This window comes from Cucumis sativus, chromosome 1 (genome assembly GCF_000004075.3).
Source record: "Cucumis sativus cultivar 9930 chromosome 1, Cucumber_9930_V3, whole genome shotgun sequence".
In the NCBI taxonomy this organism is placed as follows: domain Eukaryota; kingdom Viridiplantae; phylum Streptophyta; class Magnoliopsida; order Cucurbitales; family Cucurbitaceae; genus Cucumis; species Cucumis sativus.
In genome coordinates this window covers 9,443,217-9,470,937 of record NC_026655.2, presented here as the reverse complement: position 1 = coordinate 9,470,937, position 27,721 = coordinate 9,443,217, and the positions used below count along the sequence as shown (strand labels likewise).

The following is a 27,721-nucleotide window of genomic DNA, read 5'->3' as shown; positions in this document are numbered from 1 at the left end:
AATGCAATCCTAAATCAAAATTTTAAAATAATATCTATCGGTAAATGTAGTTATTATAATATTGTATAGTAGTGTATGCATGGCTACACATTTTAAACAAAGTATAAAAATTAAATTATTGCGTAGCTATGAAGTTAATGACTTTAATATATATGAAAAATGTTAAAAACTTTGGGAATATTTCCTAAAAGGAAAAAGGAAAAATAAATAAATTCGGATATAAGAAGCGCCTGGATGATACCAAACGCGAGCGGTAGATAATTGATAACACGAACGTTCGAGAGAAAGACGTTCTTGTGGACCCCACAAAACGCGTAAAGCGTGTTCAACACGTAACAAAAACCACCACCGCCTTCCCCTCCTTCTCTTCCTCTTTTACTGTATAAATAGCATCGATTGCCCTCCAAATCTCTTCACATCCACAAAATCTCTCTTTCACCTGCGGTTCATAATATTTCCGATTGGGGGCGAGGATGATCGAGGTCGTGCTCAACGATCGTCTAGGCAAGAAGGTCCGTGTGAAGTGCAACGAGGATGATACGATTGGAGACTTGAAGAAGCTTGTCGCCGCTCAGACCGGAACCCGGACTGAGAAAATCAGGATCCAGAAGTGGTATAATATCTATAAGGATCATATCACTCTTAAGGATTACGAGATTCATGACGGCATGGGGCTGGAACTCTATTACAATTGATTACGTATCGCTGTGAGTTTTTACGGCTTTTCTTAATCTTGATGGGTTATGCTCGCGTGTTGGTTCTTTTATGATTTATCTACTGTTATTTTGTTGTTGGATTCAATTTGTAGAACGTCTTGTTTAGTTTTTATTGGATTTTAGGGTTCCGTTTGATGCGATTAAGATGGATCGAAGCGCGTGTTTTTAGACGTTATGTCAATTAATTTTCGATGGATGTGGAACGAGGTTATGTCTGTGGTAACGGTGGATATGAAGCGTCAAACCGCACTGCAGACACTTTCTGACATAAGGATCCTGTTCTCTTTCCTTTTTATATTTTGGAGATTTATGTATTCCATTGAAATATGAACTCGGTTACTAGTTTTGAAGTCAAGGTATTTCCTCTGATGAATGGGTGTTTTCTCTCTCCGAGGTTTGGAAATCCTTTGGAAGATGCAGGCCTTGTAATCTTTGGTCTGCTTAACGAACGCTACGCTCAATGTTTTGATGTCCATAAACTGTTTTTTTGTGGAATTAGCAACCCTGTGGATGACAACGCGTTCTTTTGAGCATCTGAAATTCTTTATAAAGGGAGTTGTTTACTTTGAGAAACCTACTTAAAGTTAACCAGATATTTGTTGTGCTCATCTTAATTCTCTGTTAATTGACTCCTTATTGTAGGGGACTTCATCCTTTTTCCCATTATCTCCAACTTTTTAAACAATCATTTTGAAGTTCTCTACTCTTTGCGGCCTTTTCCCATTGGTTGTGTGCTTAAAGGGTGCCAGAGTCGCGCATAATTGATGTTATATTCTATTCGTTATAATATTAGATCCGGAGGTATCTGTAGTTGTTTCACCAAAACTTCGGCCATCCATGAAGCTGATTTAAAGGTTCTTTTAACTTGACAATCAAATTTTGATCCATGATCATTATCATTGTTTAAATTCATACTATCGGGATATGGATTAGTATAGTTGTCCATTGTTGACCAATAGGAATGCAACAGTTTCAAGTAACTGGAATGCCGAGAGGGGGCCACTAAGCTAATCTGGTACTTTTTCTCTCCCATCTCTCAAAATCATCGTTGAAATAGTTCTTAAATCTACAGAGAGAATCTCGGCATGGAGCTGCGACTCTTACAATTGATTACGTATGGCTGTGAGTTTTTACGGCTTTTTTGACTGAATCTTGATGTGTTATGTTCCCTTGTTGGTGGTTCCTATATGATCCGTCTAGTGCTGTTTTATTGTGGGTTGTGTTTAAGGTTCTGGCTTCTAAGACGATCAATCAAAGATTAATTTTCGATGGATGGATGGAGTGACGCTGGATTTCGTCGTAGTGTGTAAATCGAAGTGCAGAAACTTTGTGACAAGGATTCCCTTCTCTTTCCTTTTTCATATTTTGAAATATGGTATTTGCTCTGATGTATGGGCGTTTTCTCTCTCCGAGGTATGGAAATCTATGGGCGTTCTCTCTCTGAGGTTTGGAAATCCTATGAAAGACGCGTACCTGTTTGTGGAATTACCTACCGTATGGATTACAATGGGTTCCTCAAAAGTGTTGGAGGTTTCTTTGTGAAGGGAGTTGTTTATTTGAGAAACTTATTTAAAGGAACCATATATTTGTTGTGCTCATCTTAATTCTCTGTTAATTGACTCCTTATTGTAGGGGCTTCAACGTTTTCCCATATTCTTCAGCTCTTTAAATGAGCCAGAAATTTTAATTTGAAGTTGATGCCTGGTTGTTGTGTGGCTATGTCATGTGCTGCCGCCCTGTCTCATTGGGTTTTGTCCTTGAAGACTGCAACATTCACGTATAATTTTCCGTTCCAAGTACATTCTCTTCGGTTTAATATTAGATGGGGAGCTATCCGTTATCCATTCACCAAAACTGCAGCCACTCTTGAAGATGATCTAAATTTTTTTCTAAAATAATCAATTTTTGATCCATTATCATTATCATTGTTTAGGTTCATATAACGAGATGTGAATTAGTATAGTTTTCTCATGGTGTGACATATAGGAACACAACAGTTTCAAAGTAACTGGAATGCTGAGTGGATACCACCAAGCTAATCTGGTATTGTTTTCTCTTCCATCTCTCAAAACCATTTGAAACAATTATATTCAGTGGCAGAATGGTTCAGGATGAGATTGTTGTGTTATCCGACTGACAATGAATCCATTTATTGTGCAAGCAAGATGACACAAATTTTGCTTTAGGGTTCAGGGTTCAGTTTTTTTTGTCATCAAGTTTTGCTATTTGATGAGAAGTCAATTTTTTGTACCAAGGGTAGGCATTTCCTCGATTTCTATATGAACCATTGCTTTCTAAATAAGGATGGTGACCCTTCGATGATGGAATTTTATTTGCTCTGTTAGACACCATCTGTCAATCATCTATCATCTATCGGTCATCTGATGGTACTAGTTATCTGATGGGAGTAGCGTCTCTCGTGGTGTGAAGGCAACATTATTTGTGCCTCATGGATTATTAGTTGATTAGATTGGCGGAATTGAGGATCGAGAGCCGGGTTTGTGGTTTCTTCTCTTTGGCTGTTCAGTTATCAAATTCTACTCCATTGTGTTTCTCTGCCATAATATTTTTGACTCAGGTTGTGGACTTCAAAAAGTGAAAGATTCGTGAGGGATTTAGGTGTCTTTATGGCATTGCGCAAGAGCGTTTCTGGAGTAATATTGTCACATCTGACTAACGATACCTTGCAAATACAATATTTATTTTTGATTTGATTCAGCGAACAGTAGTGTACTTAATTGTACTGAATGAACTATGTTACCGTCCTCTTTGACTTTAAGTGTATTTCCTCCTTGGGAACTTGAGTTGTGGTAGTTTATCAAAATAATAAAGGTTGAGTTGGGTTTTAGTGCTGTTAACACCGAGTTTAATCAGACTCAAATTATTATTGATGAGTGTATAAGGATGGTTTTGATCAGATGTTTCTGAATATGTTGCCATTGATGTGAGTCAGGGAGAACTAATTTGCTGTCTTAGAAAACAAGGAGGGTGACTTCATTGTTTACTACATCTCATAGGAGGATATGTATGAATTATTGATTGGTTGTTCAAAGCTTCAAACTTTTGTTGCCTTGATCGGAAACTTCATTAATTTTCCTGGTTCCCCCCAAAATTGATTCTCGCCAAATTTAACAATTAAGCCTTCTTTGTTCGTATGTTTTTCTCATTGAATAGAAGTTGTAGGTCAGAACTAATATTATAAAAAGAAACTAAATTAGTGAATATAGTGACACTTCTGGAGATTCCATGTAGAAAACTCACAATTTCTGAGAATTTAATTTTAATGAATTCTTACCAGTCTGTTATTATTTATTTTTATAATTTTCATTCTACAAATGCTTCTTTTGTTCAATCATAATAATACATGTATATCCCAAGAGAACACCGTCTAGGTCGCCTCTGGTTTTAAAAGCATCTAGAATCATTATATGTTCTAATCAATCAGTCCTCTTGTAAATTCAAGTTTAATATATTTAATTTGTCGTTTGGAATGACGTGGAATTAGTTTCTTGAAAGTTACTCAGCTGAAAATTGATCATGATCTCGTTACAAGCAAGTATAGCTTTCTTTTTAGGAATTTCAACTGCTCATATCATGCCGTTTTACCAATAGTTCTACAATATCCTTAACGTCCTCTAAGTCATTTCAATGATCTATCTTTCCTCCTACAAAGGCAGTTCAGTATTTCACAGCTTATCATTTTGGACGTCTTTATGTTGCATGATTTGATTCATTCGGACTCGAATGTACTGAATTGGAACCATTCATCTCACATTTTCTTTTTCCCTTTTTTTTATGGTAGAAGACTCATTCCTTTGGATTTTGACATTTATCAGTTTTGATTGAAATTAGAACACGGAAAACCTGTTGTGTGCTGCCATTTCCCCAGTCGTTTTTCCCACTATCGGGGAGTATATAGATCAGTTTAGGATTATCCAGATATGCCTGTCCTAGAACATGTTCAGAAGAGATTTTCATTTATTTCTAACTAAAAATCCGTCCAAGTTTGGTTAATCTGGGATTTTATGTTTCGACACTATTTAGTTCATATTTAAGAGATTAGTATCTCAATATTAACTTATTGGTTTTGAAGTTAAGGGACTCCAGCTCCCACGTCATTTCTTAAAGTTCATTTTATATTTCAAAAGTAACCTTGAAAGAAATGCCCTCTCTACTTGTCGTTTCCCAACACACTATTTGAGCTTGGATTAGTTCTCGTCCTCGATTCCTATGTATCTCTTTCCCAACACACTCCTTGAGCTTGGATTAGTTCTCGTCCTTGATTCCTATGTATCTCTTAAAGCGTTGTTTCTTTTGCTATCTACTCCTTAATTCATCCTTCTCTTTTCCTTACTATTAGTTTTTCCATTTTTTTCTCTTTTATCTAGATATAATTTGGATGGATCATTGAAGGTTCCTTGAAATCAAGGCTATCTTACTATCTCATAATGATCTTGCTTAATCTTGGATTACGTTTATGAATCATTGTGTATTTTTTTCTGGTGGTTTTTTCTGTCTGACAATTATTCTATAATATATTCTTGTTTCTTATTAAAAAAAAAAAGAAACAGCATTGCATTTTTAGGTCCGAGCTCTATGTGCTTGACTTCTTGTTCTTTTTTTATCCCTTTTAACGATTTAACTGTAAATATTCATCAATATTTTGGAACTATTCTGTCGTTGATCCTTTGATAGTGTTTTCATTCTCTTAAAAAAATGTCCTTTCTACAACGTCTGTCAGCTCCTTTTCAGTCAATTTAAGTATTCCTAGCCTTAATCCTTCCTTCCATGCTTACAAAAATATTAATGGTCATTTGGTGCATTGGTATCCTGTCATTCTTCTCTTTCCCCATAGAAGTTTTGAGCATTCAACTTAATTTTGATCAAGGTTCATTAGATGAAATGACACTGAATTGCTATGGCCCCTCACCCTTGCTTCCCACTTTTAATGTGTACCGAGCATCTTTTAGATAGAATGCTCCTTAAATGCATTCACTTCTTATTTTTGCGGCACAATTCGATACTGCTTTGAAGTTCTTGATTTCTTAACTTTCCTGTTTCCCTTTTAATTTGAACCCATGCTTTGAAGTTCCCATTGTATCTTCACAATGTTCATTAGATGAATTGCATCTAGTAATAGTGGTTTTGTTTTTAGCCTTTTTCCTTCATATCATACACACTACATGCCAGACAGTTTAAGTGTATTGATTGATGTTATGTTCTAGGAGAAGTAAGATCATTCTTGTGTCCTTGATTGTATTGTTCACTGGCCAATTTTTTTTCCCTCTGGAAAGATTTAAAAAATTTTAAGTTTTAATCTTTCTATACATAGATGTATGTGTGTGTGCCTACATATCACATATATATTATAAGAAGCAAAGTTTCAATTGGTGGATGAAAAGGTAGAAAATTGTTGGACGTTTCAATCTCCCTAAGAAGAAAAATAAAGCAAGAGAGGCGTAGGTATAAACATGATTCTGAAGAACCGTTATATTCAAGGGGATCTAAACTGATACAAAACCAACTCTGAGCTATTTAGAGTGAATGTAAATTTGTTTAAGTCTCAATCTTCCTGTGCCTTGTGAATCCCATGAATTATAGTTTTTGCACGAATGATTTCCAATCAATTAGAGCCTGGAGAGCCAATAGGTGTTTAGAATAAACAATAAAACTGTTAGGAATCCATCCCTTGCGAACATAAATCCCAATAAAGCAATCCCAAGAACATAGGAGTTCCTTGGTACGATTTATTTATAAACTTTAGAAAGCAACTCAAAAGGGAACTAACATCAAATCAACAACTAGATAAACAAGAACCACATCAAGAGCCTTAAGACCCCAAAACTTCTTGAAGGCCTAGATTTGATGCCCTTCCCTTCAAACCAATACTTCATATAAATTTCCCCTTCCTATCAGGCTTCACCATTCTAACTAAACTGTGCACTATCCTCTAACGATTTTTCTCATTCAAAGTTTCAGTGTTCAATTCCTGAATTGGAAAACTATCAGAATCTTTTATTTCATAAGATTTGACTATGTTTAATTCATATTTGAGAGAGGTACTTCTACAACATTTAACTTATATATTATTCTTGAAGTTATCAATGTATTTGATGCTTTTGTTCTAATACACACATACATGGTGATACCCGATTAATTGTTATAATATTTCTAACTTAGGTTAGTATATCTAGGAACAGAGTGATTTTAAGATAATACTAATAATGAAAGTAAAAGGCGAAGATTGAAGAATGATGTTGTGAAGAGGGACAAGGTGTGAATCGTGATTTAGATAGGAAGAGAGAGAGTAAGAACAATGATTTAATTACATCATTTGATTGTTCCTACTATTATCTTTATTTTAGTCTATATTTTGTTTTGGATAGCTAGATTTATGTGGACTTCTAAATTAATTGGTTGTGGGTTGGACTTTTTAGTGTCGAGCTTAAATTTGAAAAAAATAAGACCCAATGCATCCCTTAATGTCAAACATGTTAAATAAAGTCGAAAATTTCCAATCACGCATTGGCCAGCACATACTTACAGAAGTTTATTATCTTTCTATTACTTTGTCATTAGGTTCTCCCTCAGGCCCCCACATCAATCCTTAAAATTAATTTTATATTTTAAGTACACCTTTTTATTAAATTTTGTTTTCATATTCCATCCTTCTCGTAGGGTTTTAAAATGAGCTACACCCTTGAAGTTCCAGCAGGTTAATTATTTCCCTACACAGCCCTAAGCTTGGAATAGTTTCAAGTAGTTTTTGATCTATTATGAGAAGGTGCCGTTGGGGATTTTCCTTCCAGAGTAATGGCAATCCTTGTCTCTTCCTCAATTCCATATGAGAAGGTGCTGTATTGGAGTGTCATTTCAACAAATTGGTTTACGATTTAAATTAGCTTCCTTAGCTCCCTAATCCATAGTTCACTCTTTGCTATCCATGCAATTAGTTTCACTGTTTTAACAAGATAAGATTCGAATGGATCAATGAAGGTTTCTTGAAATCAAGAACAACATTTCTTATCATCTTCCTGTGGATTTTCTTGCCACAATGATGCTGATTTACGTTTTTAAGTCCGAGCTTCTCTCTCGATTTTTTATCCCTTTCAACTATTTAACTGTAACTATTTGTCACTGTTTTGGAACTACTCTTTCATCGATCCTTTTATAGGGTTTTCAGTCAATTTCTCTCTTTTTCAGTGTCCTTTCGAAGACGTCTAGGTAGCTTCTTTATGGTCATTTAAGTATCCTAGCCTTAATCCTTGCTTCCAGGTTTACAGAGATATTCATGGTCATTGGATGCATTGATATCCTGTGCATCATTCTCCTTCTCCACAAAAGTTCTGAGCAGTCAACTTATTTTGGATCAAGGTCTATGAGATGAAATTAACACTGAATTGTTATGCCCTTTCACCTTTATATTCCCACTTATAATACATGCTGTGAGTATATTAAGTTGAATGCTCCTTAAATTCGTTCTCCTCTAAATTTCACAACACAACTTAAATATGCTTTGAAGTTCCTGTTGCTTAACTTCTCTGTTTTCCTTCTTTAACTTGAACCATGTTTTGAAATTCCCATGGAAATCTTCACATCAGACAACTTGCATCTTGTAGTAATAGTACTGTTGTTAGCCTTTCTCCTTCATGTTACATGCCAGAGATCTGAAGTGTTTTGATTGGTCTTATGTTGTAGGAGAAGTAAAATCATACTTGTTTTGGATTATACTGTTCGATTGCCAATTTTTTCTCTTAAAATTTGCAAGTTTCAATCTTTCTAGAGCTTTTACTTTGATATATGTGTCATAGAAACAATTTTTAAATAGGTGGATGAAAAGGTAGGAGATTTTTGGGCTCTTCAATGGCTCGAAGAAGAGAAACAAAACAAGAGGCATGAGAAAGAAGTAAAACAAGAGCCAGAAGAACCCATGATTTAAAAAGGAATGTAGACTTTGACACAAAACAAGTTTACAAGCTATTTAGATTGAACACACAAAGTTATTTATGCCACAATCTTCCTGTGCCTGAAGAACCCTAATGAATGATAGGTTTTGTTTGAATTTTCAATTGGTTAGAGCCTAAAGAACCCGCAAGTGTTAGCAGTAGCAATGAAATGGTGGGGAGTCTTTCACCTGTAAACTGTTAATAAAACTCCATCAAATCAACAAGAAGGATAAACAAAAAACCCATTAAGAACCCTAGTACACCCTAACTCTGGAGGGCTGGAATTCCTGTCCCACAAGCCAGTATTGATTGCAAATTCGATGCCCTCCCTTCAACAGAAGACCACTTTTAATAAACCCCTCTTTTTAAATGGTCTCAACTAGTTAATAAAACTCCACTTGGACGATTTTCCTCATTTGAAATTCCCCTTCTACTTCTTCCTTATATGTATGTATTTGTGGGCCTCTCATTCCCTCCTAGGTATTAGTTCGCTTTTTATTCCCTCCTAGGTATTAGTTCACTTTTTAGTCAAGGTCAAGGGATGGAAATTGTTGCTTCAACCCAGCCTACAACTTGCAAGTAGCCTCACTCTCTATATCATCTCATTGTTCAGCGTCCTGACACAGCTTTTAGGCACCATTGAACATTAAGAGGATGACTTATAGGAAAGTCCAGCTTTTAGGCAACAGCTCCCACCTTTTCCAGCATGTTGTGTATGCCTTATACAAAGCCACGAAGGCTCAGTCTCGTTTAATCCATTATGCTTTTCAATCTATCACTAGAAGTTTTTCCATCCTCGTATGAAATTATCGCTCGAGCTGGATGGGTGTGCATTATGTTGAATGGAGGTGTTTTAATTAAAATATGTAAAGCAGTGTTGTATCAATATTCTCCACTGTTTTTGTTACTCAATGTAGTAGCACCTGAAATACGACTCGACACAACGATTTGCCCTGTATATCTGTCCATCTATTTGATGGAAGGCTGTGCTTCTCTTGGGTACAGTGCCATGGAAGAAACAAAATTCCACCAAAAAGACTACTAACAAAAATCTTGTTTCTAAAAAAGAAAATTATGGTCTAAAAAATCCATGTAATTGTACAATTTTAGTAATGAAGACTTTCAGCACTCTTAGCCCCATATGGATGACTCAAAGGAATAAAATGTCCGTATTTGCTCAAATCTATTCACAACCATCATTGTACCTTTGATTTTGGTAAACCTTCACAGTCACGAGTATGTCCTCCCAGCCTGATTTGGTATATGCAATGGCTGTAGTAGCGTGATCGGTGCCACTGACCCACTCTTATTCTTGTTGTAGAAATAATGGTTATTTGTCTAATGCTTGTTTTGTGTTATCTTTCTCTCTTTTCGATTACCCAAGGAAATCTATTTATCACTATAGTTCACATATTTCCATATAGTGCTTCATGTCCCTTCAGCCGTCAAAGCTTTCATAGATATCCAGATTAAGCCTAATAGGGACACTTGAAAGTTTAACTTCTGCGAAGGTCATCAGAAATCCAAGTTTCATGAAATTGTTTATCTGATTTGATGAAGGTTTCTTCCAGAACATAATGTGTCTGCCGTTACAGACATGAACTGCAACTACCAACACAAACATCTTTGAAATTGTAGATATGTTAACCCAGACTCGAATGCTAATTGCTCTTAGTGTGCCTGTTAAATTTGTTTGACCGATTAGAACCAAATTCATATGTTTGTACTGATTGGTCCAATACCAAGACCACCTTGTACTAATTGCCAACAAACCAAAAGTTTTATTTTACTACCAGAAAAAATCGCTCAAAATTGCTCGCAGCCCAAACTAACAATTCCTTTAATAAAGCTGCTTCAACTCGAACTAATGAGTTTGGAAAATTCAAGGTAGCTCTGTGATACACTGTTAAGATAAATAAAATTGATGTAAAAAAACAAATATTGTGGAAGCAAATCAATGCCTCAAACTTCGTTGAACAAAAAGAAGAAAGGAAAAGAAAAGAAAAATTAAATCTCCTTATTGAAGTACGAAAAAGTTGTCTTCAACTTGTCTTCTATAGAAACTATGGGTAAACTTACTTAACATTATTAGCCTTTTCTTCTTGGAAAAAGCAATGAAGGCATTAAATACTTCAGTAGTCCATTTTTCTTCTTTAGCTTGCAATCAAATTCTTATTAAGAAAGTTTAGCCACATCCACAAGTCAATTCAACTTTGCATTTGAACTTCACAACTCCAAGTTGTATGATAAAATTTTATCTTGAGCTTCTCACAGATACAGGTCATCGTTTACTATGATCACATAGTTTGATTTAGTAATTAAGTTTTGTATCGTCCTTTACATTCTCTTGTCCTTCTCTTATTGGTTGATACTAAACCTTTTAATCAAGTAAGAAGCTGAAAAGTTTGATTTGGTAATTAAGTTTTGTATCGTCCTTTACATTCTCTTGTCCTTCTCTTATTGGTTGATACTAAACCTTTTAATCAAGTAAGAAGCTGAAAGTCTCATTTCCTTTCGATTTATTATCTTTCAAGTTTTGTGGTACCATTCCGTGCATCATTGATGACTATATTGAAGTTTAAAGGATGAACACTAGATTGCATCTACCTTTTCCTATTCTAGAAAGAGAATTTCCTTCCACGTATTTGAACTATATCCCTATATGTAGCTCAAATATTAGAGCATCACATTTTGAGGCCTCTCCTCTTGTGTTTGGTCTAGACTCAGCTATTTTACTTTAATAGGTCTAAAGAAGACTGCATTTGGCAGATTTTGAATTGGTTTGAATTACTTTTGTCATTTTCTAAAATACTTTTGATTTACACTTTTGATCGGTCAAAACCAATTTTGATGTTACAAAAATTGGATTTAGAAGTAAATAAATACTAGAATAAGTATAATGATTACATTTAAGTTATTTGAAGTTCCTAATTGTCAAAATCTGCAGCAAAGCTTTTTGAAGTTCCTGATCTTCATAACCTACTTAATCAGATGGGCATAGTAACGAAATTCCATAAATCCTACGTATTGGAACTTGTTAATGTGCATATTGACAGTCGAACTTCAGTTTTTCTAATGAAATTACACCATTAAAGATAGACAAGTGAGGAACACACTTTTTTTGCTTCTTAGTGTCGTTAAGCATTCAATTGAGTTATCTCTAGTTGGAAGATTCTCCCCTTGTCATATATACACAGAGCGTATGTGAAATGACTAGTCTCCTCTATTTTTACTTGTGGAAAATTCAAACTTGAAAATGATTAATGTGCAGTTATAACATTGATTTTTTTTAGCCATTATAAAATCATCTCTAACCTTATTCTCTTGGATCTTTGTGGGTGAGATATTCTTTTTAGCCACTAGAGCCAATATTAGTAGGAAGAAACTATAAAAACATGTCCAAAATAGGGAACGATTATATTGAGTTTGTGAAATGTAATGATTCAAGAGTTCTATGAAACTGCTAAGACAAGATGAGAAACAAGAAGAAAACTCCCATCTCGTTTGATGGTTTAACCCTAAAACATCTCTGCCTCGTCTGTCGTTTGAAAACCCTTACATTATCAACGATTTTCTCTCTCAATAACTGACTTTGTGTCTTAATTTTCTCTAGTAGCTTTGAAGGGTTGTTTTTACCCCTTCGTAAGTATGTTAAATGGAAGGTCTTACGAACTGATAGGAAAAGACTGTATAAACCTACCTTGTAGACGTAGAATGGTATAAAGTCCCTGTCATGTATACTATTGTGAAGGAAACGAGGAATAATAAGATTTGGAGTCCTATATTGTGTTAAACTATCTAGTTTTCTCGTCTTAAACTTGAAGATCTTAAGTATTTTAAAGTCTAGAGAATTCTATGTACTCCTAGCTTTCTTCAGATCAATTGTGAAGATCCACTTTCCCACCATTTCACTAGGTGCAACCTGCAAGGATAAGGTGAAGAATGTAACCTTCCAAATTCTCATTGACATCACTTTGGATAATAGTATTCAGCAAGGGTGCGCTCTTATCTTTCTTTTAATACAAGCTAACGTTAGTGTCTTTCGAACATGAAATAATGTTTGTTTTCATTAATTTTAAGAACCAAACACTGAACTTTAAATAAGTGCGATGTTTCGTAATAAATTTGATGGAGAAAGTTATGTACTTAAAATTTTCAATTTGAAAGTGTGTTTCAAGCCAAACGTGGTTAAGAGTAGTCTTTCTTATAACATGATACAAAATGACCTAGTTGGTTTCAAAAGATGCTTCCCAGTATTTAATCTTTTTTTTCCTTCATCGGTGACTATGTTTCCCCTATCGATTTTCTTTTGTTGCAAGGAACTATATGGTAGTGGAATTATTGAAATAAGGTGGGAAATATATTTCAGTGTAGATAAATGTATGTTCATTTTGTTGAGAAGATGGTTATCATTAAAATGGTAAATGATCCCTTGATAAATATGAAACACTGGGTTGTGTTGGTTTTACTTCAAATTCGATCCGACCTACAATGTACAGATGTCTTACTGCTGATAGTTTGACCCTCCCGAATTTGGGTTGGGTCAAAAATATCGGGTCTGGTTGTTTTTTCATTCTTTCTTTCTTTTAGAATTCAGATAACATCCCAAATTTGATGCAGAACTTTTTCTTGATAAGCAAATTTCATATAGACATCTCCTTCTCAATAAGCAAGCTAATTACAAATAATGAAGGCCTATTTTTGTACTTTCTAAGTGTTCCAAACTAAAGACCTAGACTTCTTCAAAATACAGTGAGCCTTTTCTTTTTCATTCTAAACTTTCTACGCCACAACCTTCATTTAACCAATTCCCAAGCACACTCCCTTGAAGCTCATATCAGTATAGCAAATGACCAAGGCTCACATTATTCCCACAAATATCACGCAAACAAATTCTAAATTTAGTCGAAAGTAAATAAAAAAATCAATAGCTCAAAAACTTGGATCTAACAAATTGGTTCACGAAATGAACAAGAAGAGTGATTGAAAAGACATGGAGTTGAATAAGTGTATATTGTTTATCTTTTTCTTATTTGAGAAAATGATTATGAAAAGAAAAAAGAGAAGAGACAAAAATAAAGGAAGGGAGGAAGCAAACGCAAAAGAAAGGAGTCCACCCACAATGGTATAAACAATACAAGAACCTATCAAATTGACATACATTAGTGGACGAGTAAATTGACGAGAAGGCTTGAGAGTGAATGCCTATGTTGTTTGAGGACATTGTAAGTATAATACATTCAGTCAATCTTGCCACACACTTGAGATTGTCTATTTAAACTGGAGCGCTTATTGCAATTTTGAAGAGGCAACTTGGCTGGAGAAAAATGAGCCACACTTGACAATGTCTATTAGAGCTGGTGTATTTTCAAATACTCGAGGCAACTTGGCTGGAGAGCTGATCTAATAGATAGAATTGAGAGAAATAAGAGAAAAGGAGTATAATATCATCTTTCCTCCATTGATTCTTCTTCCTTTCTAAAAAAATAAAATTTAATATTTAACAATTTAAAACAAAAAAGTTGTATATAAAGTTTCAAGAGTATGGATTTAGACCATAGAAGTTATGATTCAGATTTTCAAATGTTGCTTCCATCTCCTTTCTTATGTTTATGAATTCTAGATCAAAATAGTTGGCTTAATGAGGTAATTTTAGATTTTAAATGCTTACTTTGAAAAGAATATTACCTTCATTAGCTTCTTTCGTGCTTTCTTGAGTGGTTGGAAATTGGTTAAATGAAGGTTGCCATTAACATGGATAAAATACGATTATGCTTGGATGAGGTAGAACTACCTAATTGTCACTCTCTGCCATAAATGGGAGCGTGTTGCCTAGACATCCATCACACAACTCACAAATGAATGTCCGGTAAGCGAGACAACTTGTCTTATCGCAATACTTCTACCCTGAGCTTTAGAAACATTGCAACAAAAATATTTAATCCTTGGACTTTACTCAATTGCCTAGTACTTCTTAACTGAAGCTTATTCATTAAGTGATTGGTATAAATGATAATGCAACAGAATAAACAAAACTTCTTTTTATTAATTTAACGCTTTACACAGAGTTTTCAATTAACCAATCACATTCATTATCTCACAATGTATAAATGTAAAACTTGAGTTCTACGCTACATGCCTATCCTTTGTCCGTTGGGATATTGTTTAGTGTTTGGGAGTATAAGAACCTTATTTTCATCCTTCTCCTTAATTGCCCGACAACCATTTTAGGATAATCTTTAGAGCTTCCTTTGTCTGGTTCAGTTTTTTTATAGACATCGTTTTCGGCCTCACCAACTTTGACGCATCAGTTAACCTTATGAGAGTCTTTAACGTTAAGGAGTGATGTTCTTATCTACTGACTCCTTAAGTACGATATGGAGCAGTGTGACTTGCTCGCCACACAAGGTTACACAACCCATCTTTCTCTTCTTACTTTGGTTTTCACAGTGACATCCACTTTTTACTTAGTGACGATCTAGAGAAGAAGAACTTGAGACCTAAGTCAATGAATGATGAGTTTAGGAAATATCGTTTTGGGAAACATAACAATTGTCAATTTAAACCAATGAACACAAGTATCATCTTGATACACTTGAGATTTAAACCAATATGAACACAAGTAACATCTTGATACACTTGAGATTTAAACCAATGAACACAAGTTACATCTTGATACACTTGAGATTTCTATCCGCGTATTGTAGTATTCATTGATTTCAGACGTGGGATTAGCTTTCACTAGCACCTCATTGCATGGACTTGTGATTTACTTCACCATCTTGTGATAGGTTTGAGATTTACTTTTACCAGTGTTTCACAATTCATTCCATACTTAAGTGTGAAATTCACTTGACCATCGTCTTCTTTGGGATTCATTTTCACCAGCATCTAGTTTCAAGAGAAGGAAACACGTCTCTTTCTCACACAGACCTAGATTTGCTTTCAGCAGCATCTCATCACCTGGACCTAGATTCGCTGCACCTGCGTTTCATGATAAATCTAAGATTTTCATCTTGGTCTTGTGCTAATTCTATTGCACCACACATCACACTCTTATTCTAGACAACAAATGAAAAGCGTTATTTCAGCACAAAGTTACAAGGGTCATCGGTTCAAACCTTACAGTTAAAACAATCATTCATTTATACATAAAAACATGCATTCATTTACAAAGAATCATGTTACGAAAATTATATATCAATATAAGGATCATTCATAAATTCTCGACTCAACTTCTTTTTTCCATTTGCTTTCGACTTTCTTTTCTACCTAGTGATGTATGTAACTAGCCTTTGCAACATTCAAAGCCTTTATTTAACCATCATTGGAGTTTTTAGCATTTTATGCCCTTTCTTCTTTGATTTTTGGTAATATTTATAGTGACTTTTCATTTCCATGGGTCCTTTTTGTGCTTTATACGTGTTACTTCACTGTTGTGTCGCACCATGTAGCCAATCCATGCTCTGACACATAATCTAGTCGTCATTTTGTGTTTAGACATTTTCATGTGACGCTAAGCTTATCTGGAATGCTCAACTCTCCTGACTTTTCTTCTTGAAAACCTTGACACATTTAATTTATTTAGAGGGTCATCTAAAACATCCAACAGAACACCTTCTCCATCGCAATATATGCATATTTAAGTGTAGGTACTTCTTTTGCATTGCTGCTACCCTGCTCGCCTAATTCTTAGCGTCAAAAGCATGCTTCTTCCTCATAGTTAATCTGATAGTGTTACCTACCTTAATTGCATCGCCTTATTTTCCTATCACATCTTTCCTTGCCAAATGCCTCTCCTTCAATAAGTCTTCCTTTTGGATAAGGGCCTTACACTAAAGAATTTAAAAAGAGAAGGAAAAGTACTTCCAAAATTAACAAAACAAGCACTTTTATCCAAATGTGGTGGTGATGTTTACCCGTTTTGTGAAAGTGTTATCCAAATGTAGGTTGCATTATTGATCAACTTGATCTTCGTTGAACAGTTCAAGTTCAAGTCTAAGTACTGCCAATAATTAAATACAATCAAGTTCAAGTCTAAGTACTGCCAATAACTAAATTCAATCAAACATATTAATTTTAAATAAAGCAAAATCTGTAGAACTACGTTATGACTTGATTCCTTTTTTTAAAGGGTACGTAGGCAACTTAAAGATCATTCTTTAAGTCCAGTCAGTAAATAAATTTTATAATAAATGTTCTCATTAGTTACTTATGACCTCGTGCTAGTTTTTGTTGGTTGTTGGTTTTGTTTTGGCTTTTCTTGTTTCATGCTAATAGCATTATAGAAGGTGACTTGGTTGTTTAGGTCATAAGTAATCGTGGGGAACTTGTTTTAAGATGTGCATTTAAGAGCAAATCTTTGAGGCATATGTTAGATATACAATTGTGTTAAATTATCCAATATTACTTTCATTTATGATAAAGAAAGAAAATATAGACTTTTAGGATGATATGAAACGAAATATGGACTTTTAGGAATGTTAAAAGACAGAAAAAAAAAAAAAGAGGAAAGAACTTTTGTAAGGTTACTTAGAAGGAGCTCATGGTTATGGTTAAAACCTCAACCTAATTTTCTTTGAAAGGAAGATGAAAAGTGACCAGGAAATGAAAGATTGTTTTGACTATGAATTGATAAAGTTTTATCACTTCCTTAATTCACGTTATATTGTGTAGTTCATTTTTGTAAGGAACTATTCTTATTGAAGCATTAGAAAGGTAGCAATGTTTCTAAGCCTCTTAGGCGTTAGTCATGTGTACTACGTTACAATTTTCGGAACCTTGGATTGGATAGTTCAATTTTTAGGCCTACCTCATGTTTGATTGACTTTTAGTTTGAAATTAAACGAAGAAACTTTTAAGTGGAATGGTTATTGAAATATAAAAAAAAAAGAATTATTATATTGATTTTCCATGAAAATATAAAAAAGGAACGATATTGGAAATGTAAGATAGCTTTTAAGTGGCAATGTATTGCAAAGTTCTTACGTTTATGTTAGACCTTTAGTTTTAATTATTTTAATTATATTTTAATTACTTCTATTTTTAATTTGAAATTTAGTAGTGTTGATTAGGTTTCATTCTTGTATTTGTTTGCATTTTCTTGGTACCATAGTTTTTATAACTCTTCAAGTTAAATGGATATGGAGGGCGCCATATGGAGGAGATGGATTCTTGAGGATATATGGTTAACAAATGTCTCTTGAGCCCTGCTAACAAGTTGGACCCTCATTTTTAGTGGTAGTCATAAAAACTCCGTAATTAAGTGGTGTGTTTAGCGTGAAACAATTTTATGTTGTTGGTAAAGTGAAACAATTTTAGCTTAAACAATTTTATGTTGTTGGTAAAGTGAAACAATTTTAGGAAGAAGTATTTAAGTTAGAACGAAATATACAGAAAGGATTAGTGTTGCTTTATGAAATTAGTAGCTTCATTTTTACTTGCAAAGACAAGCAAAGATGACTTGGTTGTTGGGAGGAAGATTGCAAAGACGACTTGTGGTTGTTGGGTGTCATAATCTTCCTTTTGAATGCAGGACAAGCATTTATGCAGAATTTGTCTCTACCACTATCTTGGTGGATAAGTCAGTCGTATTAAATTAAAAAATATGGGAAAACTCTTAGTATGATGTAACATTCTTTTACATTTTTTTTTTTTTGAAAGAGGCTTTGAAAACATAATCATTGAAGACTTAAAATTGGAAAGATTAACAAGGTTTAGTCATAAAGTTGATGGGTGAGTTTTTTCTTTAATTCATTTTAAACGTTTTTAGATAGGATAAACTTCAATATAAAAATTGTGAAATATTACTTAAAAGCAAGTAACATAGAATTGAAGGATCCAAGCTAAACTAAGTAGCATAAACACAGGGTGGTGTCTGGTTTTTTGGGGATTCGACCATAGACAAATAACACTTTGGACTAACATGCTCACGATATTGGGAACACATGAAAAGGTTGGGGTTCTCAAGTGCTGAATTTGGATTCCCAAATTTGTGCTTGGGACTTTACATTCTGATTGATGGTAATCGTTAATAATTAGGTTAAAACTTGTGGTTGAATTAAACTCAACAACATAAGGTGATTGTAATTCGTTTTGGTTTATTTTTATCCATTATTTGTGACAATTGGTAGATTTTAGAAACACTAAAAGCTTGGAATGAAATTGGAAAGGATTAAGTGAAATCTATTTGTTTATAAAAGAATACGTCTTTGAAAATGAAGGATTTGGAATGAAATCAATTCTATACAAACAAAAGGTTTATGCTAACTCGCGAAAAGAGCTATCATAGTGTTTTACAAAAAGTTGTGACTGCCTGCATATGAAATGTCTGAACTTTTTATGGCATCTTATGAAGGTATACAAATTATGCCTTTTCATAGCATACAACTTTTTAATAAATAGAAATGTCTGTCCCACGGTCCATTTAGAAAAATGTCTTATCCAAACTTATCCCTCCCTAGATTCTTAAGTCTCTTTTAAACACTTCCAAGAAGTGTAGATGGCAGGACACCCTGACCTTCTTAATGGATTTCAGTGTAGATGGCAGAACACCCTAACCTTCTCAATGGATTTCTAAATAGACAGTTTTGAACTTCCTTCAGAAAATGACTTCATCACGTAGGAGGACATTCAAGATAAGATCATGCACACTTCTTTTGAATATATAACTTAGACCAAAAGTAATGATGATGCTTTTGAAAATTGCAAAGATCTATGCAGACAATCAAAATCCAATGAAAGAATATTTGAAAATGGTACCTTAAGAGTAAGCTTAAGAGTCCTGAAATGCACGAAAGGTCGTTCTATTTGGGCATTCCTTAGTCCAATGTGATCCATCAATATGTAGCAAATGAATGGACGATTTGACGTGTTTGGACTGTCACGTCTTCGCCAGGTGTCTCTCGTGTTGGTTTGGGAAGGCTTACAGCCTCTATCGAGACTTTTGTTTTAACTGGTAGCCTTGGGAGAACTCAATCGGTTGTTTCAGTGTCTTCCAGGTGAAGAACTTTGATGATGCCTTGAATCTTGAGAGTTACTAGACAGATCAAACAAGCTTTCAACTGTTGCATAGGCTGATGTAGGGGTGAAATCGGGTTGGGTTGGAAGACATTCTCAACCTAATCCATATTTTTGGGTTATTTGAGTTGGCAATCCGAATAACCCAAATTTAGTTTCTAACTCAACCCAACCCAACTCGTAAAATATTGGTTGGGTTGGGTTGTCGGGTTGTATATATAATTTTTTTAAGAACTTTTTTTTTTTCGTTTTCTAATTTCTAATTTCTAATGATTATAAAAGTTTGAAATTGTTACATTTAAATTTCAAACATACATAATTTAAACTTTCATACAATAAATTCAAGATTTATATACCTTTAATTTGTTTTTTTATTAAAATAATATATTTTTATTTATTTATTTATATATTATATTAATTCGGGCTGGGATGGGTTGAACCGAATTTTTCAACCGACCCAACTCAACCCGAAAAAATTATTCTTTTTAACCCAACCCAACCCTTATTTTAATCTAACCCAACCCAACCCTTATAATATGGGTTGGGTAGTTTGGGTTATTCGGGTTCAACCCACATTTGTACACCTGTAGGCTGATGTGAAGTCTTCAACTCATTGCTCATATAGCTTAGTTTTTGTCCACGACTTCAACCCTTCAACGAAACTGGAGATTTTGTCTTTTTTGATCATATCAGATATATTTAACATCAGTCTCACAAATTGCTTCACATACTTTCGAATGGTTTTAGTGTGTTTTAACTTCCATAGTTTTCGTGGAGCCAAAACTTTGACATTCTCAAGTAAAAACTGCGAGCAAAGTTCTTTCTTTAAGCTGTTCCAAGTGTCATAGTTAAACGTACTTCCTGAATGTCAACATATCGGGATCTCCACCATAATTTTGCATATTCAGATAGATGCATGGTCACCAATGTCACTTCGGCTTCTTCTGTAATGGTGTTTGTAGCTTTGAAGTATTGTTCAATATCAAAAAAAGTTTTCCAAGGCCTTTGCATCTCTTGTTCCACAGAAAGGTTTCGGTTATGGGATCTTTATCTTGCCAACTGTAATTGCTCTTCCAGTTGGAGCTTGATTTGCCAACACTCGCATTGTAAGGTTCATCTTCGTGTTCACCTCTACGATTTCATTCCTAACGACATCCTGGGTGGCTCGAAAATTCTCTGTCGCGTCGTTTATCATTTTCATTATATTCTTCTGGGAGTTATCTAGTTCAATAACTCATTCTTTCATCTAGACAACAGAGTCCAACAAATTGTTCCCACGCTTGTAGCTCACATTTCTTGTTTTCTTATTTTAGGATTTTAGAGTATCAACTCTAGCAAACAAATCTTGTATGGATAATTTGTCCAGATGATCGGACACCACATCAATGACATAAACTTTCTTTGAAATCTCGTTAAGGCGGGTTTCTAAGGAGCTGTTGGAATTAGGAACTTCCACTAGATAGAGCATTTGCTCTTCGATTTCCACCAATCATTCATTATGGGTCTTCCCCATCTGTTTTAGTCGATCTTTCTGTCTCAACTGTCAATTTGGCTCTGATACCACTTGTCACATCGTAGCATTTTAAGGACGATTGTGCGGCACTTGTTCTAACTCGATGAACAAGTCGGCCAATAAAAATCTGAAAATCACTGACATAGTCGACATATGATGTAACCTTCTTTTGCATTCTTGGAAAATTTGTTTATAAAACGTGAGAAAGAAAAAGATACATTTAGATGTTATAATATCCATTGAAGACTGTCAGTTGCAAGGAAAGATGTTTGCTTGCAAAGAGTACAACTAATGTTTGGGCTGTGATTCAATTGGTATGTCTCCCTTATAGTACATTGTGAACATTTTCACTTCTGGTAGACTTGCATGTGAAAATGCCAAACGTCACACCTAAGCTTTATGACTTAAAATGAAAGGCAACTACTTAAATTAGGACAAGTATGACTGTGACACTACTCATCAAAGGATGTCTATTATCCTTGAAATAGGTATCGTGCTATTTTGTCCTCTAATTTCTGAATTGCGATGTCACATGATTGCAAGGCTTTAACAACGTCACAAGTTCTACGTCGCGTGCATTTCCTCCACTGGTATAATATGTTATTTGGTGTGATCAAAGGTGATGTTTCTCCCATATCCTCCACTGGTATAATATGTTGTTTGGTGTGATCAAAGGTGATGTTTCTCCCATATCCTTATGAATTTCTTGGTAAAAGCCAAATTGTCACTCAAACTAATTTGGATAGTATGATTGTATAATATAAAAGTTTTTGTAGAAGAGTGATAAGTAGCATGAATGCATACTTACAAGATAGAAAGATTGAAGGAATGAGGACTCATGAATATCTTTTGGTTCTTAAGGTTTGTGTGCCACTAAACTCTTGCACTTATGTAGATTAGTTCTTGCGCATCGTATTCTCCCAAATAAATAGATCCACATTTGTGGGGAAAGTTGGCCATCTTGTGATAATGAACTTCTGTTGGAATAGAATAATGTGTGCCAAAATAATAAGCCAACCAGTCATGGACATAATGCATGAAAAAGTGAAAGACATTCGAAAAGTTGTAGATATTTTCATCGGCCATTGAGCTTACAATCTTAAAGAGTCTGGGATGAAGGAAGGATCTCTTTTGAGGAAATACGAAAAGGTCATCCGATTGGATTTGAGGCTTCAGTTAACATACCTAGCCCATGAGATTTGCTGGCAGAACTGGGATAGCAAGATTGAAGATATTTTCATTCGACCATTAAGCTTACAATCTTAAAAAGTTGGGATGAAGGAAGGATCCCTTCTGAGGAAATAAGAAAAGGCATAACCAACAAGATAGAAATGCAACTAAATATGGTTCATCCTTCAAAGAAAATGTTTCCTGTTGTGGACCTTTCTAGAGACTTGCTCCACATCTCATCATGATTTTGGATGGATTTGGAGCATGATGCATTATTTTGTTTGTGTAGTTAGCTTATCATAGTTTCTAGAGCCAAGATACCATAATGAAACCTAGGAACTCATAGTCATTATTGGAACTTCATGTCCTTAAAAGATATTTTGCCTTATCTCGTAAGGTGACTAACTCTGTAAGGGAAGATATGCTTTTCTTGTGGAAATTCCTTCAATAAGGAAATGGATAATTCACCTACCATGGTATGTAGAGTATTTGTTGAAGGATACCATACTTCACAAAATGTTCGAACCACATCACTATTACGATCATATATGTACAAAGTTCAAAGTTGTTTGGACGCCAAATAAATGAGCAATCATAAGTAAGTTGCCTATTTCGACTAGCACAAGCCATTTCCAATAACAACCAATAAAGTTGAATTCATCTAGGACCATAGTCATGGCACCCCAACGACTTTGGCCTTTAATTATATGATTGTGAGTGAGAACTTGATCATAATTATGTGCCTCATCATGGATAGAAGGTTGAAAGACTCATGCATTTTCTTTAAATCAAACGTATCTCTACTGATTTGAGAAGAATCAGGTTGTCACCTAAGTTTGGCCAATAATTTGCAAAAGGGCAAGCCAATGGTTTCTCTACAAGGTCTCTTTTTACATGATAGTCGTCATGTGAAATAAATCATTGTTCTGAAAAAGAAATAGAAATATCACTAAAAACTGATGACATAGTCTAGTAAGAAGGAATATATGAAAAGTAAAGTATAATAAAAATCCTAAGAGATTTTATTTTTGAAGCATGCATTGATATTGTGGTATTACCACTTCAAAATCGAGTTGCAGTTGAAAGTCGAGGAGTGGTATAATAGAGTTGCCTAGACTGTTTTGAGTTCCTTTCTAACACGAGCCAAATCATGTTGCAATAGGAAGTTGAAGAGTGGCATGATAGAGTGCCCACGCCTTTCTGTGGTTATCTCTAACATGAAATAACTCGAGTTGTACTAGGGAGTCGAGGAGTGACATGATAGTGTGTCTAGACCATTATGGGGTTATCTCTAACATGAATCAACCTGAGTTGCAACAGGAATTCAAGGAATTACATGATATAGTTGTTTGGTTTGCTTGAACCAATCTGAGAAGATGAGTGACATGATAGAGTGTCTAGACCATTATGGGGTTATCTGTAACATGAACCAAGCTGAGTTGTAACAGGAAGTCAAGGAATGACATGATAGAGTTGCTTGGTCTGCTTGAACCAATCTGAGAAGTAGATATCTCTTTATATGTGCTTGTATGGAGCCTTTAAGGAATAGCTAAAAAAAATTATATATAAAAGGAAAAAAAACCTTTGTTAGAGTTTTCGTAAGAAAAAAAAAAGGCAAAAAGTAAAAAAAAGAAGGAACTTTTTTCCTAACTTCATAGATTTGTTTTCTTCTGCATGATGAGGAAAGAATGTTCAAAATGTAGTCTATTTATATGGACAACAAGTTAATTTCCTAATAGGATTTGTAATCGTGCCAAATCCTTTTTTAGTAATAAAAAAATCTAACCATGTATTTTCATTCTTTAAGCTTTCATTCTTTAAGCTTTCTAGCGTAAGACTGTTCACTTTGTGTGTGTTCTTCACTTTTACTGGAAAACTCAACCTCGTTTGAAACGTCAAATCACTTGTCTGAAACCTCAAAGCTTTAAAGTTAAACCAACCTTGAAACCCTTGAAACTTCCAAATTCCTCAAAAGGAAGGAGGAATCTTCAACTCCATCGAAAAGAAGAAGCTTATGGGAAAACTCAACCCTTCAACCTAGAAAGATTATGAATCTTCCTCGTAGGAATCTAGACTTGAAGGGTCTACGAGAAAGACTTCAGTCTATCCCAAACTTAAAATCTAGACATGTTTTAAAGTAAGTCCAACACCCATTAGGGTATACTCAAGAACCAATCGCATCTACAAACGATTGGATGAGAGACACTACAAGAAAGAAAGCGTTCGTTGATGAACAAAAGCATAGTCGAAGGGCAAATAAAACCCTTAAGCATGTATAGAAAGGGGCTTAGAGACAAGCTCAGTTCTAGTGTTTATCCTCCATCATTTGCAACCTAGAAGGAGAATAAATGTGGTGTTTAGGCATCAAGAGGTTGTTCGTTTTATATAGAGAGGTAACGTGATTCTTATAAATAAGGAAACTTAGATGGCTATCCCATAATTCTTCTTTATCATTTGTATTCGGAGAGGTGAGCAAGTGTGGCATTAGGCATCAAGAGGTTGCTCACCTTAATTAGAAGATGATTATGTAATCTCTATCGCATCAAGGGCCACCATTTGGTTTAATTATCCAAAACGCAGAAAGCTTCCTTCATATTTCTACAGCTTAAGTTAGTTCATTTTTCACAACTGCACCATCTGATGTCAACTTCTACAAAATCTCTCGTGTAAATAGTAATACATATATTTCACAACTGCACCATCTGATGTCAACTTCTACATAATCTCTCGTGTAAATAGTAATACATATATATAACTAAGTTTGATAGATTTTTTTTTATGTTCAATCTTGATTTATCTAAGAAACCTCTTGCTTCGCTTGTGCAAGTGAGAGAAAAACTTGTACTTAATGCAGAATTAGTAGTTATATAAGGAAAGTATCATATACCTTTTATTGCACGATCCTAACCTAAAGACATAGTGAGCATATTCCATGTGAGACCATGTTTATTACATAGCATAGTTGCATACATAGAATCTCAATGGATAGTGAGCATATTCCATGTGAGACCATGTTTATTACATAGCATAGTTGCATACATAGAATCTCAATGGCGAGTGATTTTCTAAAAGAAACATTAGTGTACTAAAGCATTCTTTCCAAGTCTTGCTTTGTTGTAAATGTTTAACGCTCTTAAAGTTTATTGAATAGCTTGTTAATTTGAAAGAAATTTTTTAAGCTAAAGCTTCAATGTGATGATTGTATTTGGATACAAGTAAACTATTAACTTTATTCCTATTATAAGCTAAGTTATTATGTGCACATAATGAATCAAGACAACCATAGGGTGTACGGATCACATGGCAGTAAGAAGTTAGCCAATGTGTTGAAATGAGTGTATTGAGTTAATAGCCTGAACAACGAGAAGTAAATTGGAAACTTTTTCAAGGGATTCTAATGATTGTGGTAAATCACAGTGGTTTATGCATTGAAGTAGTTTATGCATTGAAATGGTTAATGTTCTTGGTGAAAAAGAAGTAGTTTATGCATTGAAATGGTTAATATTCTTGGTGAAAAAACTAAGAGAAACTAATGTATGTTTTATTACTGTCTTGTCATAAAGATATCATGTGTTGTGTTTATCGCTTAGTAGTTCTAAAAGTGCAAGTTCAATTTAAGATGGAGCATTTCACTTAGAGGTGTCAAAACTACTTAAGACGCGTTTTTGTGTCGCAACGTGAGAGTCGAAACACGTTGCATGGCGAAGCGTGGCAATTTGGCTATGACATAATTTACGTCGTTACATTTTAGTTTTCTAATAGTCGTGGATTGTGTACCTTTGACTGAGTGCTTTACTATACACGTGCAGGCTCCAACTAAAAGTTGATCTTTGAAATATTTATGGTTTCTTTATAAAAGTTGATCTTTGAAATATTTATTGTCCTTTTTATATAGTTTAAGATATGTGAATTCATTTTAAAAATTCATTTCATACAAGTAATTGACACAAGATGTAGAATTTAGTTTTAATTAATTTTAGTCGTCACTATTTATTATTATTTAAGATTTTTTATATTTTTCTAACTAATTTTAAACTTAGGCCAAAAAAGTACCATTTTTTTTTGTAGTAGAATTTTTTATAAAAAATATATAACAAATCAATAAAATATTTACATGGTATAGAAACAAGTGATTAATTGGCCACACACGACACACCCGTGAGTAGTACTCTTCAAAACAATTGTGTACTACACTCTAAATAAACGATCTAAAGTTTATTTAGGTCATGTGATATACGATTTTTTAGTTTTATTTAATGATGTAAAAAAGACTTTAAATTTAAACAATTGATTATGATAAGCAATCGTGTAGTCATTAAAAACATCAGATCTGACGATCGTGTTGACAATGAAATGTATCAATTATGTTATACGAGTGATTGATTAGATCATGTCGTTCATTTTAAACAATGAGAAAAAAAATTTCAAAATTAAATGATTGTATTAGTTATTTAAAATAATATTGAAACGATTTTGATGTTCTCGAATACAAGGAAGAATATTGAAACAATCATGAAATAACTTTAAATAATCTTGTCGAAAATGGAGAAGAATAAATTTTATTTAAAAGTAGGAGGAAAATATGGAAGATGAGAGGAAAAAATGTAGAAGGGAAGAAATTACAAGGAAGGAAGAAGAAAGTGAAGCAACGAATTGTTCACATTTTTCAGGTATATTAAAAAATTATGAAAGTATTTTATGGGGTTTTTGTGTTTTGTTATATGACCATAAATATTTTTTTAGTTTTGTTACATTTATATAAATGATCATTTTTTAATACTCAAGGGTCGATAACATTTTCACTTTTTGTTTCTATTTTTCAATTTTTTAAGAAATAGACATTTATATGGGTAAAGAAGTCACTTTGAGCTTTCTTTGAGGTCAAAGGCTCAATAAGCGAAAAAGGTTAGGGAAACGAAGAAGAGAGTTAGTGGAGAAGAAAGGAGTGTGTGGTCTCGCAGCAGAATGAAGATCTCTTCTATTCCCTTATCTTGGAACCAAAATTCATGGGTTCAAACGGATGTCAAAGGACGCCAGAACTGCCTCAATGAACAATGGTTGGTAGAAAAGGAAAGAAGCTCCCCAACTAAAGAGGCACTTATCTATAGGCCCACTAGCGAGAATGGTCTCAATCGCGGGAAAGAGGAAGAAGGAGAGGGAAGGAAGCCTAATTCCTGATTCTATCTATTGTATATCATTTCTTGCCCGAGCGCATATCATGATCGTCGTTTAGATGTAATTAATTATGTATTGACTGAAATATTTTGGATATTTCTAATTGTGGATTTTAAGTTCCTTTTAAAGTAGAATAATAATTCATAGAAGATGTGAAGGCACTTAAAAGTAGTAGAAAATTT

General features: G+C 34.3%; 1 protein-coding gene across 21 annotated transcripts; it reads left to right on the top strand.

Annotated features, from left to right (window-relative positions):
* Positions 1–390: 390 nt before the first annotated feature.
* On the top strand, positions 391–27,667 carry LOC101215913 (ubiquitin-like protein 5). Of its 21 annotated transcripts, none has more exons than XR_969322.2 (4): positions 395–707; positions 840–2,493; positions 2,703–2,759; positions 2,882–3,776. XR_969322.2 is itself a non-coding variant. In XM_031890155.1 (2 exons), the coding sequence occupies exon 1, from the start codon at positions 474–476 to the stop codon at positions 693–695; it is 222 nt and encodes a 73-aa protein (XP_031746015.1). In that variant the 5' UTR covers positions 391–473; the 3' UTR covers positions 696–707; positions 27,197–27,667. The 21 variants fall into 21 exon arrangements, 10 of the variants coding, with proteins under 10 accessions (XP_031746015.1, XP_031746014.1, XP_004139445.1 ...); XR_180779.3 differs by having other exon boundaries at positions 840–2,759; positions 2,882–2,972; positions 3,062–3,776; XR_004219426.1 differs by lacking the exon at positions 840–2,493 and having other exon boundaries at positions 391–707; positions 3,062–3,776.
* Positions 27,668–27,721: the final 54 nt, after the last annotated feature.